The sequence below is a fragment of the Rhea pennata genome, chromosome 2 (genome assembly GCF_028389875.1).
Source record: "Rhea pennata isolate bPtePen1 chromosome 2, bPtePen1.pri, whole genome shotgun sequence".
NCBI lineage: Eukaryota > Metazoa > Chordata > Aves > Rheiformes > Rheidae > Rhea > Rhea pennata.
In genome coordinates, this window is record NC_084664.1 from 6,514,135 (window position 1) to 6,529,973 (window position 15,839).

The following is a 15,839-nucleotide window of genomic DNA, read 5'->3' on the forward strand; positions in this document are numbered from 1 at the left end:
GTCAAAACAAACAAAAAAAAGATTTAAGACTCTAGAAACAAAAGTGTAATTCACCTGCACCTTTACCACCAGCTGCCCAATCCAGGGATTAAGCATGTCGATTTTGATTTGAAATAAAAGCAGCTTCATGCTTTTTAAGCGATAATAAATGAGACAGCTGGTCTCCAGCGCTGCCCCTTGAAAACCTTCCCGGTATTCAGAAACCAGAAACAGCAGTAGCCCAAGTCCAGCGGCGTCGGGCTGCTGGAAGGATGGCTGTGCTAGCAGGGGCACTTTAAGCTCACACCTTCCACACCCGAGCAGTATCGCGGCGCTCACACAACCAAGTTCACAGCTGCTTCTCAGCAGAGGCAGCGCTGAGCAGCAGGCACGGGAGCTCCGGCAGCCCCTCCTCTCCGTACTTCATCCGAGGCTCCGCGCCCTCCTTCCCCTCTGCGGAGCAAGGGGGAGCCCCAGTGCCCCCTCCCAAGCCTTTCACAGGCCCTCCGAGGTTCAGCCACGTCCTGGCAAGACCCAGAGGCCCTCCTCGCTCCCCTGCCTCTCCCAAAAAGCAGCGTTTGTCTGTCCGTCCGTCCGCCCTTCCGCTGCGCTCCCGCGGCTCTCCCCGCAACGGCTCAGCCGCTTCCCGCCCTCCATACCACGGGCTGGGAGGCGGCGGCGGCCATGGCTGCAGCTCCGCCACGATGGGGGCGCAGAAGGAGAGGAGACGCTCCCCGCGGGACCGTTGGGCGCCCCAACGGCTCCGGCGCGCGCTCGCCACCCCGCGCGTCCCAGGCAACGGCGCGCGCCCGCCCCGCCCCCGTCGCTACGGGCGTCACGCGTCACGCGCCCGGCCAGGCCGGCAGCCCGTCAGGCGGCGCGGCCGGCGCTCTGCTCCGTGCGCCGGGGCGGGCGCGTCGCTCGGCGCTCGTTCGCTCAGGCCTGAGCGGAGAGAGCTGAGGCTGCTTGTTGCCGCCTGAGCCGCCGTCGCGTGCGGACCGGACCGGTCCAGTCCGGTGCAGACCGGTCCGCGCCTGCTAGCGGGGATGGGGCTGGGCTCGAGCTCCCAGGTCCCCGACGGCGGCGCCGAGGGCTTCCACGTTCACGGGGTGAGGCGGCGGGGGATTTCACCGGGCCGCGGCAGGGAGGCGGCGGCGCGGCCGGGGGTGGCCTGGCGGGGCCGGTCGGGTCTTGCCTTCCCGTGGGGACGAGCCCCGCGCCCGGTGGCGAGAGCAGGGCGCTGGGTTCGGGGCCTGCCCGCCCGCCGTGGCCTCGCTCCCGGCCCGCACCTGTTCGCTCCTGCCGAGGAGCTGCCACGACGGCAGGGGAGGAGCGGCCGGGCCGCCAGCCGGCTACCGCCCGGCGCCGCCTCCCTGCCTTCCCGCGGCCGGCTGCGTTCAGTGCGCTCGGGGCCCTGGCCTGCGCCAGGCAGCGTTCTCCTGAGCGGCTGCTTCTCACAGGTGTCGTGTGTAGAGGCAAACTTACCATCTCTTATTTTCCTGGCGTGTTGTCTGCACGTGCGTGGGTTTAAACGTGTGTCTGGGGATTTAGAAGATAGGGGTACTGCTGATAACTTACTGCATAAATTATCTTGTCATTGATTTGGTGGTTTTTCTCTCCAAACGAGTTGTTGCTGCGTGCTGCTTTCCAATTCATGAGAAGTTTGTATTTCTCAACATCACAGAATCACAAATAGCTATAGTTGGAAGATTAACTCTAGAAGTTGTCTAGTGTAGCTCCTCTTTCTTTGAGTAAGTTACCCAGGACCATGTCCAGGCAGGTTTTGAATGCCTCTAAGGATGGAGACTCCACCAGTTCTCTGGGTAGCTCTGTTTCAGTGTTCAACCCCTTCTCACAGTGAAAAGGCATTTTCTGATGTTCAGATGAAGTATTCTGAATTTCAATTTATGCCCTTTGCCTCTTGTCACTGGGCACCACTGAAAAGAGTCTGGCTCCACATTCTTTACACCATCCTATAAGATCTAGTGAGCTGTTTCTTCACCATGCTAAACATTCCTAGCTCCCTCAGTCTGTCCTTGTATGATACTCTAGTTGCTTAATCATCTTTTAGGGTTTTTGCTGTGCTTGTTCCAATATATCCATGTCCTTTAACTGGGAAGCCCAGCAGTGAACACAGCTCTCCCTGTGTGGCCTCAGCAGTGCTGAGTAGAGGGCAAAGATCACTGCCTTTGACTGCTGCCAATGTTTTTCCTAATGCAGCCCTGGATGGCACTGGTCTTCTCGGTCTCAGGGGCACACTGCTGGTTCATGGCCAGCTTGTTCACCAGGACTTCCAGGTCCTTCTTTGTAAAGCTTCTTTCTAGCTGACCAGCCCCCAGCCTGTGTTGGTACATAGAGTTATTCCTTGTCTGTGCCGCACTTAATGAGGTTCCTCTCTGCCCATTTCTTCGGCCTAGTGAGACCCCTCTGAATGGCAGCACAGGCCTCTTGTGTATCAGCCACTCCTCACAGATGCTCACAGGCTTGCTGAGGGGGCACTCATTCCATTATCCAGGTAATTAATGAAGAGGTTAAACAACACTGACTCCAGCATTGATCCCTGGGTGGCAGGCACCACTAGTGACTGGCCTTCAGCTGGATTTCATGCCACTGATCACAACCCTCTGAGCCTAGTAGGTCAGCCAGTTTTCAGTCCACTTCATTTACTGCTTATCCAGCTTGTACTTCATCAGCTTGTCTATGAAGACGCTATGTGAGACAGTGTCAAAAAGCTTACTAAACTCAACAACATCCTCTGCCCTCATCAGTCAAATGTGTTAAGGGTACTTGCAAGCCAGTTGTGTTTAGGGTACCAATATCCTTATGTAATTTGCTTTATCTATCCCCTCAACTGAATTACTCAATCAGGAAAATCTGTAGGTCATGAAACACTTCTTTTATGTTAAGTACTACTTAGTTCTCTGTACTGGAAGGCAATTGAAGATTTTCATGACCTACAATGTGCAGGAAATCAGTTTTTTCTCTAGCAAACTTGCACAACAGCACTTTCAATGTGTTATCATTTTGACACTGAATATTGCAGTTCTTTGCTGCTGACAATTTCATATGGAAATCTGCAGGGCCTTTATATACCTGCTGAACAAATCTTTTGAACTCCATAAACTATTGTCACACAATTATTTCTATTCATTTCTTTTTGTGTACATTTTAATCCTTGAGCACACATTTCAATCCTTGAACACAATTTTTGTGATAGTGTGATTGTAAGGCTTCTTTCACTTGATTTAGAACTGGAACAGTTCTTTATACCTAAACGTTTTACCTTTAGGTTGATTCATCACAAACTGGCTGCTTGTCATTGATGCAATTTAGAACTGTGGTGAAAGTTGCTGATTGCTACTCAAATTGTGGTAAACAGTGGTCTAGCTTGGCTGTTTAATTCAATAAAGCATGGACTTCTGCTTCATAAACTGCTAATTCAATAAAGCATGGATTTGTGCTTCATAAACCGCTAATACTTTAGGTATTTTTTTTCTTTTTTAGTTTAGCTCACATGGTTTTGTCAGGAAAAGCTCTAACATAGATGCAACTTTATTTAAAGAGGGAAGGATTATAATGATATTTTACTATTATAAAATATGTATGACTCTCAGGAAATGGTGGACTTTGCTGGCTCTGAACTTAGTTTAGATGATGTTCAGGTTATAACTTAGTATTTAAAGTATGAGATGACTTTCAAGCCTTATGTTACAAGTTATGGGCTGTATTGCGGAATTTGCAAAAAAAGCAGTAGTAAAGTCACAACCGATTCAAATTGTTAGCATGTTTGCAATGGCTATGTTAACATTATGTTATTTTCTTAGCATACTTCTAAATCGATACATTCTCATATATCCTATATATATCAAATTTTCCATAATTTTTATGTTATTTTTCCCAGTGTGAATTACATTTTAATGGATATTTTCTGTATTTTTGTATTGCATCTGTGTTGTGATAACCTGTTTTTATTGAAATTGAGATATAGAATCATATTTGTGACTTCTATGCAAAATTTTTCTTAAAAACTTTTGTAAGTTATGTCAAGCTCTTATTTTTGATCAGTACTTGTAGATAGCCATAAGTTTGTAGCGTACTCACTTTGGTGTTTCTGTTCTAATGTGCTGTGGATTGTGGAGAAATGGAATGGCTGTTGTATAACCAGGGTCTCTTTATGTGCTAAAGCAATTAGTAGCATGTAAGAAAATCCTGAACTAACTCTTTGGAAACTAAGGTCTTCTGCAGAGTGCTCAGTGTTTAGTAATTCCACGCTGTGCACTCTGCATCACAATACATGTTTCTTTACAAACTGTCTTCTGCAGCTTAATTTGGACAATTGATTTTAGTAACACTGTAAAAATAAAATCACAGTGCTGGACCTCTTCCCAAGATCTCTTGTTTAGTATCTCACCTCTAGTTCAGCTCAAAAGTAAATGTTGAATTAAGTGTAAAGATTAATACTGTCACTTAATATAGCCACAGATTAATGTGCAATAAAATAAAACGTACACTTTGCAGGTTCAAGAAAACTCCCCAGCTCAACAAGGAGGACTGGAACCTTTCTTTGATTTCATTATTGCGATAGGACACACAAGGCTTGTAAGTCACAAATGATCTTTTTTTTTCTGAATAAAATACAGTATTGTACTGATGAAAGGTGGAAGATAAAGCTGTTGCAGTAGAGAAAGTGTGTCATATTGGACATTGCATATGATATTAAAATGTAATGTAAAATTTAGTGATGTTTAAAATCCTCTCTGATTGTCTGGATTCATATCTGAGGAAAAGACTTGCCTATCTCTAGTCAAACTTCCCTAACTTCCTAGCAGACTTAACATAATATTCATGATATTACTTATGCATGCTTTCTGCACAAGGTGAATATTGAAATGGTGAGTCAGCGGTAAGAGCTCAAAATTTGTTTAAACAAACTTGTTTCAACACTTGATAAAACAAACAAAAAAAATCATTAACAAGAGGAAAGGTGCCACATGGCTTTGTCTGTTTGGCTTTAAGACTAGGAACATAGGTCCTGCATGGTGAGTTAAGAAAGAAGAGAGCTGAATAAATTTTAACACACTTTTTGTTTAAAAGGCTCAAAACTCTGACTGTGTTCCTCATCCTAGTTATGTACCAGCTGAATTCTTCAGTTTTACCTTGCTTTCATTAGTGCACATGTCTTTCTGGAAATGATCATTATAAAGGCAGATTCCAGTTGAAGATTAGTCAGTCTAGGCTAATACTTTACAGAAATAATGATAGTTCTCTAAAGTGTTCCCAAATATTCTGCCCTTTCATGGTCAGATTTATGTAATTATTGAGTAAGGAAAAGGATTAGATTCATGAAATAAAATGTTGCTGCTTCATGTTACTACTACGTAGTTGAGTGCTGATTTGATAGTAATTACAAAGAATGGGAGAATATGTGATAAAAGTGCATAATAGAGATTACTAATATAAAAGGACATGAGCTGACACTACTGACTTTTTTTAACTAAAAGTTGAACTGTTGGCACTGTAGAAGGCAGAATCTAAACCTTTGAGTGTTACTGGTTCTTAGTTCAGCCTCTTCCAGACCTGAAATCTTTGTGTTACTGGAGCAACTAGATATAATGTTAACGATATACTTCTTTCTGTGCTCTGTAGAATAAAGAAAACAATATGCTGAAAGATCTTCTGAAGGCAAATGCTGAAAAACCAGTGAAGCTGGAGGTGTATAATATCAAAACAATGAAAATAAGAGAGGTGGAGGTTATCCCCAGTAACATGTGGGGAGGGCAAGGTCTTCTTGGTGCCAGCGTGAGGTTCTGCAGTTTCCAGGGAGCCAATGAACACGTGTGGCATGTTTTGGTGAGACAGAATTCTTTGCTTGTCCAGCAAGTTGCTGAGCTAAGAACAGAATGTAAATTGCTATTTCAAAACTTCTTCAAGATATTAACATACATTTTAAGTTGTTAGGGTCCATTCTGGGAGGAGGGTAAATGTCAAAAAGGCCTTTTAGTATTCAAATCTGAACTTTTTTAAAAACAATTGGTATATTTTTCTTCTTTTTCCAACAGATGAAATGTGCCACTTAACATTCCAAGGATGTGTTAGTTCATAATTTGAGATATTCCAGGAGTGTTCTCATAAGGATCTGTAGATAAAAGTTTAGGAGTCTCTCATATTTAGTAAAAAATATTTAAAACAATTTTCTTTGGAAGAAAAACCATGAAGGTGCTAGTAAACTCTTGGTGGCTGGTTTGTGTTGATAAACTATGTTTTTAAAATGTAACATTTTAGGAGTAATTTTTATGTAAAAGTAAATGCTACTGAAATCACATACAAAAAACTCTTGCAAGTTTGTCTAAGCCATTTGAATAGGGACAGGTGGTGAGTGACTGTTAGTGTTGCTCCAGTAAGTGAATGCCTGCTGCTTATTTATCCCTGTGTGTGTGGCAGGAAGAGGATTTTTTTCCCTTCCTCTTTTTTTTCTTCTTACATTGAAGAATCAATGGCAAATGCAAAAAGCATTCTGGCATTGGTGTTTCTGTTGGCTACATTTCATCAAAGTAATTTTAATACAAAAAAAGCATCAAAAAGTTTTTTAAATGTAATTTGAATATTCTTAGGGAGGGAGAGCCAAAAGAGTAGAACAGCTTAGGAAAGGCTGATGTAATCTGTTGTTCTATTTTTGATTGTTTAAATAAATGCAACTTCTCAAGGTCTTCAAAAGTATATTATTTTGAATTAGTAATGTCCTGATTAGATAGTGTTTTTTTTTTTTTTTTTCCATGTATCTTACAAGATCCTACATGTACATATAGACTGGTTCAGATGCTTCTTTTTTTGTCCTATAAACAAAATCTCTCTTTCCCTCTATGGTTTTGTAGAGTTAGTGCTCCTTTTTGAGCTTTATGTGTCTTACTGAGCTATAACTTGAGATGACATATGTCATTCTTTCACAGGACGTTGAACCTGCATCTCCTGCAGCTCTAGCTGGTCTGCAGCCGTATGCCGACTACATTGTTGGATCTGATCAAATTCTTCAGGAGGTAAGGCATGTGTTCCTCTAAATAGTGACGGTGTTCATGCCTGCCAAGGGTATATAGTTTTATGGTTTGGGGTTTTTTTTAATCTAATTGTGTGCACAATAAATGCATGTAGATCGTCTTTCGAGAGGTTGATGTTTATGGTAGATACTTTATGACAGAGGTGAGCATTCCTTTTTTTTTTTTTTTTTAAATCAGTCAATAAAACAAGTTGCTCTTAAAGATCAAACTACGCTGTTGTTTTTTAGCATTGGATTTTAGCATCGATGAGTTAATTTCATTTTGAATTAATGAGCTGCCTAAAAACTTAATTCAGTTCCAGCCCCTTGTCTTACAGATTTGAGTTGAATAACTCTTACCTTCTTTTTTTTATTTCTTTTCTTTTTTTTTTTTTTTCTCCTTAGTCGGAGGATTTCTTTTCACTGATTGAATCCCATGAGGGGAAGCCACTGAAGCTGATGGTTTATAACTCTGAAGCAGACTCCATTCGAGAGGTAGTTGTGACTCCCAATGGAGCTTGGGGTGGAGAAGGAAGGTACTGATCTGCGGCCAGTTGCTGATGATGACAGGTTATACACTCACTGTAAACGAGCTTCTAATAAGAGTATTATCGCTGATTGTAGCTTTTTGTTTTCAAGTTAAGCCGTGTTTTCCTACATTTGTCACATAAAACTGCTCTTCTTTCAATAAAAAAAGATAGCTGAGAATTATGCAGACATGTTTTGGATGTAATCCTACCTGAGTTGAAACCAATGGCAAAACTTTTGTTGACTTTCCTGGTAGCAGATTTAGTAGCTATATTCTCACAGTCAAACATTCAATAGAGGAAGAACAAAATACAAATCAAGTCAGAATGTATTTTTGTGAAGATCATTGGAAATAAATAAACTGAAAGCTGAGCTATGTATACCTAAGTGTCAGCTGCAGTGCTCCTTAAGTATCATAACTGAAAGGATTCTTATAGATAAGTTTTTCTTGCTATAGATTTAGTACTCTAAAATTCTATTTCCCTTTGTTTTAAAGAGTCAAAATTTAAAACAATAGTTTTGATAAGAACACCTTTTTCAAATCTTGTTCTACTTTGTTTGTGCAGTTTAGGATGTGGCATTGGATATGGCTATTTGCACAGAATTCCAACACAGTCTATAATAGCAAAGAAAAAGCCAGAAAGCAAACCATCTTCACCCTTATCATCGGAAGCCAGAATTCCTGTATCATCTACTAATGGTTACACAGAGGTAGGTAAGAAAACTCTCTGGCAAGTCCTCTGGAGTTGTACGAAAATTTTATACTTGGAATATTCATAATACAATATATCTGAGTATAGCGTACAATTTTGCTTGAATGAAATTGAGTTAGGTGAAGGGCAAGTGACAATTGATGAGACTTGCTGAGCAGATGACAGGAAGGATGGCATGAGAGATTCCTTTTTGCTGAGCTGCCCTTTATTTATTCAGACTTGCAAGTGGGATTCTTCTTCCATATTCTTCATTGTATTTGGGTGCAATTAGAAATACTCCCAATACTTCTTCAACTAGGTGGGTTGAAATAAATTTTTGCCAAATACTTTTTGTTCTAAAGACTTACATCAGCTGTATCAATGAATGAGAACCACATTAGAAGAATCCCCTTCTTACTAGGAAATAAAATACATGTACAGTGATTTAGCGTGGACTTTTCTTCTAAGAACCTACAGGCTTTGAAAGGGTACATTGGAGCCTGTCCTAATCAGTGACTAGATCATGAGTTTCTGCGTTGCAGATTATATCTGATTTGTTAGACTTGGAAACTGAGGTGGAATGCTTTCATAGGAAAGTCTTCCTCAGATGAAGCTATTAGTATTTTAAAAAATTTGCTTTTCCTCCTTATTTTACTCCAGACTCCGTTATTGGCACCCGCTTCTCAGAGTGAAAGCGCTGAAATAGTTATGAACTTGGATCAGTCCACAGATCAAGAGATGGACGGCTATTCACCAGAAAGCTCGCTTTCTCCTCCTCCTCCTGTCCAGAGAGTTATGGATCCAGGTATGTGTGTGTTTTTTGTTGTTCTTTTTTTGTTGTTGTTGTTTGTTTTCCTCTATCTCCACAGCCATTTCTTAGAGGACATCTAAGTAAACTAATAAAGTCTTAAACAAGTTTGAGACTTAAACACAGAATTATGAGCCTTGATGTTTCCATTGTAATTTTTGACTACAGTGGATTTCAGAGCTATAGAATTTTCGTACTGCGGGCCTGACTAAGGTTAATGAAATCTTTCCACTGACTTCAGCATATTTTTTAGGTTATAATTTTATTTGCATTTTGCGGGGAGGAGACTTCACTGTCTTCTGTCTGGATATAACACATCTTGTTGGATCTAGAATTTTGTACTGTATCTAAAGCAGTATTACAATGTTTGCTTTCTCCTTCAGGATTTCTAGACATGTCTGGTATTCCATTTCCTGACCTCACTGACTTAACAAAAGTGTCTGAAATGTCTGCCTCCTTCAGCATGCCAGCAGCAGACACTTTAAGAGGCACTGAAAAGTTAATGTCTAACAGTGAAGCTACTACTTATTTTGGTAAGTGTATTCAGGATTGCCGCACCTCTGACCTGATCTCTAGAATGGTATCAATTCATGCTCAATCAACAGTGTCATGCTTTTTGGAAATAAGCCAATATTAAGAAACTTCAAGCTGAAAAAATTAGACAATTTGGATAAAATAAGATAGAAATAGTAGAATTGTAGTCTAGAGTTGTTGAAACAGGCAAAAACCGCTAGGCATTTTTATATGGTTGTGATACATGGCTTTTACTCTTTAACTGAAAGTATTGATGATCCAAGTTAAACTGAGCCTAAAAGTATATATTTCTAAAATCAGCGGCAATTTTTGTACTACAGGCTTGTTTTCACCTTTGAAAAAGTGAAAACAAAATTACAATCTTCTTACAGCAACTTTTCTATTTAGAAGGAAAAATCCTTCACCTTATGGTTTCTGTTTTCTTTGAGAAGGGGGACAAAGGGGTAAGAATTGTAACCCGAAAGAAAACATCTGTAGTGTAAGAATGATGTAAACCAAATGGTTCGTGGTCTCCTAAAATTTACTGTACCTTCAGAGATTCTGCATTTTGGGAGAACTGAGGAAACAGCTTATGTATTTCATGAGGAAATGACAATAGATGGAATCTGTGTTAAACATCTAAGGTTATTTTATTCAAGCTGAGGTTCTAGAAATTTGGAAGCCAGAGCACTGTCCATCAGCATGACAGGTTTTAATTTTCACAAACTATTTCCATTTCCCAGAGAATCCCACAGCTTTGAACCCTGAAGACTTAACCATGTATCCTGAAGGTTCAGTTAAGCAGCCTGAGTTGGACCAGCTAATACCTTCCATTTCACCCTTACCTTCTCTTGCTCTTCCTAACGAAATTTCTTCAAAAACAACACTAGGAACTGATCCAGATAACCAAGAAACAAAACTACCCCTAAACAGTTTTGAGAGCTCATTATCAACAACTACGCTAAAGCCTGATGATGAAGGAGGTGAACAGAAAGAGGAAGCTGCACAAGATCAGTGAAAAGGATGCTTCTTTTGTTGCCAGACTGTCAATAGGCTGTAATGCTACAGCTTGGAATATTTTTCTGATCTCTTGAGAGAATTACAGCCATTCTATTTTGTTAGTGTAGACAATATTATAGAAATGTGTAAATTCATATGAAATACCTATCCTATTATATTCTTCTATCATGGTTTGATGTGTTTTCAGACTTTGTTTGAATATTGTTCAAAATCAACAAATTATTCAGTTCTCTTAAAAGGAGAAAATATTGCAAAAACTATTTGGACACGGGTAAAGTTTTAACTTATTGGATTAAAGTTTGACTTACTCTTGAATTACTCTTCAATGTATTCTGTGAGGGCATTCTGCCTGAACAGTGACCTTAAATGATGACTTTCCCAGTATGTTTGATGGCATTTTAAAAGAAAATTATCTTACAATTTTGACTTGCTGGAAGAATTTGCTAATAGTTTACCTCAGTTTGATGACTCTTATGACTTTTATGGCCTCCATACCCCAAGATAACTTTACTCATACTTATTACTCTGCCAACTGTTACTTTCTTGCTTTAGCCTTTTCTTTCTCTATAACAGTTATTTGCATCTTTTGCAGGAAAGGAAGTAGTTTAAGTTTTGAAATTGCAACATACAGATAGGACAAAGTCTGTTACTCACTTTAACTCTTCAGTGGATTATATGATGGTCTCATAGCTTAAAAAAATCAAGGAAAGAATGCTGGTGGTTATTTGAAATTAAGTTTATTAAAGTAAAGATGATTTAAATCAATTCCATGTGAATTTAGGGTGATTAACCTTATAAATGGAGTTGAACATGTCTTGATTTCTCTAGCAACAGAGAAATAGCTTTTATAGTTATGCTTTTCTATTTCCCCAATTAGTATTTTTATAAAAAAAATCCTTAAGTTCAAGGCACTGGAATGGAACTCACTCTGCAACACATCTTTTGCTTCTTAGAGCTTTATTTTTTGTTTACATTTGTCTTGAAATATTTTCCACCATATGAACCTTTGTGTTGCATGTTTAGTAAGTAACATGTAACAGTTAAAGAAATCTGAAGGTTTTTATATTCCTCAGGGCAGCAATTTAACATGGAATTTTAAATTGATTGGGAATAACTTCACTATAGCTGATACAGTTACTCTGATGAAAATCCCCTGCAAACTAACAGAACCAGGTGTAACATTAGATATGTTTTAAGCTATAAGTTTGTAGTTTTATTTGGCACAATATGGTGTCAAATTCCCTCTACTCTCACCCTGATGATTTTCTGCATTGTGCCCAATGGAGATTAGTGAACAGAATGACTGACTAGGCTAAAATACTGCAACAGCATGGGATGGAGAGTCGTCTGCGTCACACGCACCTGCCTGTGACAGCTCACCTTCAGCGGAATGGTGTAGATGAAGCCATGAAACAAGGGACAGGTCTTCAGATGACGTACGGTTAAAAAAAAACTTCTCTTTAAGATTTCTTAATCACTAGTCTTAAAAGTACAGTTAGGACTAGTGCAGTTTTAAGATACAGCACACAACAGCTCAGAAAAGAATGGCCAAAATACTTTCTTCTTCCTTAAAAGAACAAAGTAAGCACTAAATACAGGTGCTGATTATTCAGGAATTAAGAGACTTAAGTCTAGTTTGATAAATAGTCTGTAATAGTTAACTACTATTTTTTTTTCTCTCTCCTACACTGCTAAAGTACATTTTCTCTTCTTCCCTTCCTCTATTGGACACTACATGTGTGAATAGCCAAAAACTAAGTACAAAAAATATGTAATTTAAGCTATCAGTAAGTTTTTATTCACTCCTGGAGCCATATGACTGAGGACAAATAAGTGTTCTATGGTGAGATTTTTTGTTTGTTTAGGACAGTTCTTTAATATTACATCTTTGTCAACGCTGTGTTTTTAAGCTGATGGCAGCTTAAGTGATGGTGTATCCCAGGCACCCTTTGGAAATTTCAAAGCAGGAAATGTCCAAATTCAGATTTCAAATGTCACAGTAATAAACAGCTCAACATTCATGGTACTGTGTCTAGCCTACCTCATGTTAATTCGATCCTGTTGGGGAAAAAATCAGTATATATTTATGAAGACTTGATACTCCTTCTCATCATGTCCAAAGAAAAATCTGTTTAGTATGCAAATTTAGAGAACTGTATAGGCGTTCAGCCTCTAGCAGTAGAATGTTGTATTCACGTGACCTGTGGCTGTACCACTTTGATGCTAGAAGAGTTAAAGTTTAACATACTGATCAAATTCCTTATCTCTGACAAGTTGGAGGAGAGTATCTTTTGAGATTGATGAAGCTATAGTACTTAGCACTGCCTTGGAGCTTTAAGAACTAAAGCAAAACAAGGGGAGCTGGGGTTGGACTAGATGACCTCCAGAGGTCCCTTCCAACCTCCACCATTCTTTGATTCTGTAAAGTGGAGAAGGAGAAAGTATTCCTTTACTGGTGGGTACAGACATGACAGAGCTGCTTATGAATCTTCCGTTTCAGAATATAACCTAAAATAAGATTGCCAGAAGCTCCTGTGAGTAGAAGGTAGCAAGTCTTATACTATAGAAAGATGGATCCACTTGTCCTGTTGGTGTGTCTGCTACGTTTCCTTCATCCCATTGCTGCAAATACAGACACCCGGAGCACCATCCTGTCAGATGCACTGTATGTTGTAGACCAAGCTGGAGCATTTGTGATAGTCTCATTCCTTAATTTGAGGAAATTCAGGAAGGGAATGATCAGAGGAAAGTCCAATACCAGATGATACAGCTGAAAGAAGAGAAATGTACCTAAGGCCTGTGAGGACAGACCAGTTTTGGAATAAAAACAGCATTTTGTGTTGACCTGAGATGAGCAGAACAACTACTTTTTAAGAAATACACTGCAATCAAGTGTAGTCCCAAACAAACAGCTACTTCTTCCAAATACCTAGGAGGGGTTGTGTAGCATCCTGTTCACTTAGGTAAACTTTGGGAGCATCTATCAAACCTGACAGTGGTCTTCCTTTTGCAAACCCTGGAAGGATTATCTCAGCAGCAGCACAGTGGCATGGCAAAAAAAAGACAAAGGGATGATGTACCCTGGGTAGGTCCTACGCTAATTTTACAGCGTGGAGGCAGCACATGTTGAGTTAGACATTGCTTTGCAACTCAGTTTGCCCACACAATCTGATAATCTGTTAACATCAGTGATCGAGCCTGAGGACTGAATGTGACAGATACGAATCCAGAGTGGCTCCCAGCAGCTCAAGTATTACAGCTGCAATCAGGCAAAACTCATGTCTTCATCTCCATTGAAACATGCCTCTGGCGAGCCTAAAGTCAGAGCACCTGGGTAGTGATGTGGTTGCACACTAGAAGAGGTGCTCAGAGAAGCTGTGGAGCCTCAGAACTCTACTGGATGTGGGTCAAAGCAATTCAATCTAACTTTGCCCCAAACAGGCCTGATGTCAGAGGCCTAGATCAAACCCTCCCTTCCGAAACAAATCATTGAATTCCAATACATACAAAACTTGGTGTAGGAGTGCAACCTTTCACCGCCCAGTAGTCAGGTTTGGCATGAAAAGCAACTGCCCTATCTCGGAGGGGTACCGTGGTAACTTTGGGCAGCATAACCCTGTACTAGGAACGATCCTAGCCCCACCAAAAACACATTGGATGTTCTGCCATGAATGAGGACGGTCAGATTCTTTAAGGCAAACAGCTACTGCAAAGAGTTATTGAAATACCAAATTCAGGCAGAAGTGACTTTTCTTGAACTTTCACAGCAGGCTTGCCCGCTTACTAAAATCTGCATCCATCTGCTGACAGCCTAGACTAATCTGTATGTAGAAGCTGCCATACTTGACTGAATGCCTCTTAGCTGTAACTAACTGGTAAATGCTACAGTGGGAGAGGCTGCAACACAGAGATCAATGTATGCAGAAATCAACGCATACACGTGTGCACTGATGGGTTTGAATCTTGCACTTTTAGCTACTTGGAGTTCAGAAATTATTTTTTTTTTTATTAAGGAAGATTTTGTACCTTTCAAAGTATGATTCACACAGCACTTAGGACTGCAGCACTAACTCAGCACTAACTAATTTAGCCAGGCACACACCACCTCTGCTCTTGCCCTCTGGCCTCATGAATCCAGTAGAAATGGAAAGCCTCTCACAGGGACAAGTCTTTAATTCAGAATTCCCCTCATAGTTCTTAACACTCTCAACCTTCCCATTCCTGGGCAATTGTTTTCTCCTTCAAGCAGTAGCTCAAAATGAAAGGCCTAGCCCCCCCCACTGCCTCTGGCTGCCTTTTAGTTAAAGTGGCTACTAATTACTCACTGCATTTAATTTGACTGTGGCTAATCTGGTATTTCCTGATTATTGCCACCAATTCCTATACATACTCCCTCTTTGCTTTTGCTTTAAACAAGTACTAATTTACCTTGCGTTAGCTGCAAGGGAAATTTCAAAGCAACTGTTTGGGTTAGTTTACATTTCTAAACTATGTCAAGCAATAGAGCATATATAGTCCCACAAAATAGATGGCTGGAACAGTGTTAAAATGTCCTTGGAGACAGACTGGACATTCCAAGGTCCAGTTACTAACAAGTACTCTGATGTCTGTATGATGTTGGCACAAAGTGACTCTCTGCAACTTGCATCTAAAAAGGAGGCAATTGCTTACAGGAAAGACCTCACCACATATTGGAGGAAACTATTTTAGTTAATCACTTTCTTAACAGCTAAGTTTGCATGTGCTTTTAGCAGTTCTGTTATCTAATAGCCACCTGGGTGGTAACTCCTCCTGGCACTGTTCAGGAACCATCAGCACACCTACAGGTACAGATCCTGTGCTTAGAGATTATAATTATCAAGTTCAAGACACTTTTGGGTAGAAGGTCTCAATCAAGAGGAACCTCTGTGAAAGAAAAATTAGTGTCTAGGCATAATGTTGCACTAGCCCAAGAGTAGTGTAACCAGATCCATAAGGGCAGGTCTAGGCCTTTACCTTTGACTAATGCATCCTCTCCTCTTCCCAGGCACCTCTCATTCATTTTGGCAAACTGACCTCTGCAGCTTCCCTCTCTCCCTTAAGTTAGCAACCATAGATCAACTTGAGGAAGAGACTCTCACCTTTCAGCTTTCTGATGTGAAACATGGCAAGGCTTTCCTTTGAGTTCTCCACAACTTTTAAGGTCGACCGAGGAGTTTAATGTCAGTTCTCTCATTGTTTATATTCTGTGGCTGGCTAATCAAACTAATAAATCCCAAGTCACTTTTTT

At 40.5% G+C, this 15,839-nt stretch overlaps 2 protein-coding genes across 4 annotated transcripts in view; one reads left to right on the top strand and one right to left on the bottom strand.

The window, feature by feature from the left end:
• The window catches only part of TTC21A (tetratricopeptide repeat domain 21A), a 38,731-nt gene extending 38,066 nt beyond the window's left edge, over positions 1–665 (bottom strand). The window contains exon 1 of the mRNA XM_062570856.1: positions 639–665. Coding sequence (XP_062426840.1) covers positions 639–665 — 27 coding nt within the window. The remainder of the gene's footprint in view (positions 1–638) is intronic.
• Positions 666–927: 262 nt separating this feature from the next.
• GORASP1 (golgi reassembly stacking protein 1) lies at positions 928–12,591 on the top strand. Of its 3 annotated transcripts, XM_062567650.1 has the most exons (10): positions 928–1,088; positions 3,269–3,350; positions 4,498–4,578; positions 5,626–5,829; positions 6,927–7,013; positions 7,415–7,545; positions 8,104–8,248; positions 8,890–9,034; positions 9,421–9,570; positions 10,294–12,591. In XM_062567650.1, the coding sequence occupies exons 4-10, from the start codon at positions 5,641–5,643 to the stop codon at positions 10,566–10,568; spliced, it is 1,122 nt and encodes a 373-aa protein (XP_062423634.1). In that variant the 5' UTR covers positions 928–1,088; positions 3,269–3,350; positions 4,498–4,578; positions 5,626–5,640; the 3' UTR covers positions 10,569–12,591. The 3 variants fall into 3 exon arrangements, with proteins under 3 accessions (XP_062423634.1, XP_062423633.1, XP_062423635.1); XM_062567649.1 differs by lacking the exon at positions 3,269–3,350; XM_062567651.1 differs by lacking the exons at positions 3,269–3,350; positions 5,626–5,829.
• Positions 12,592–15,839: the final 3,248 nt, after the last annotated feature.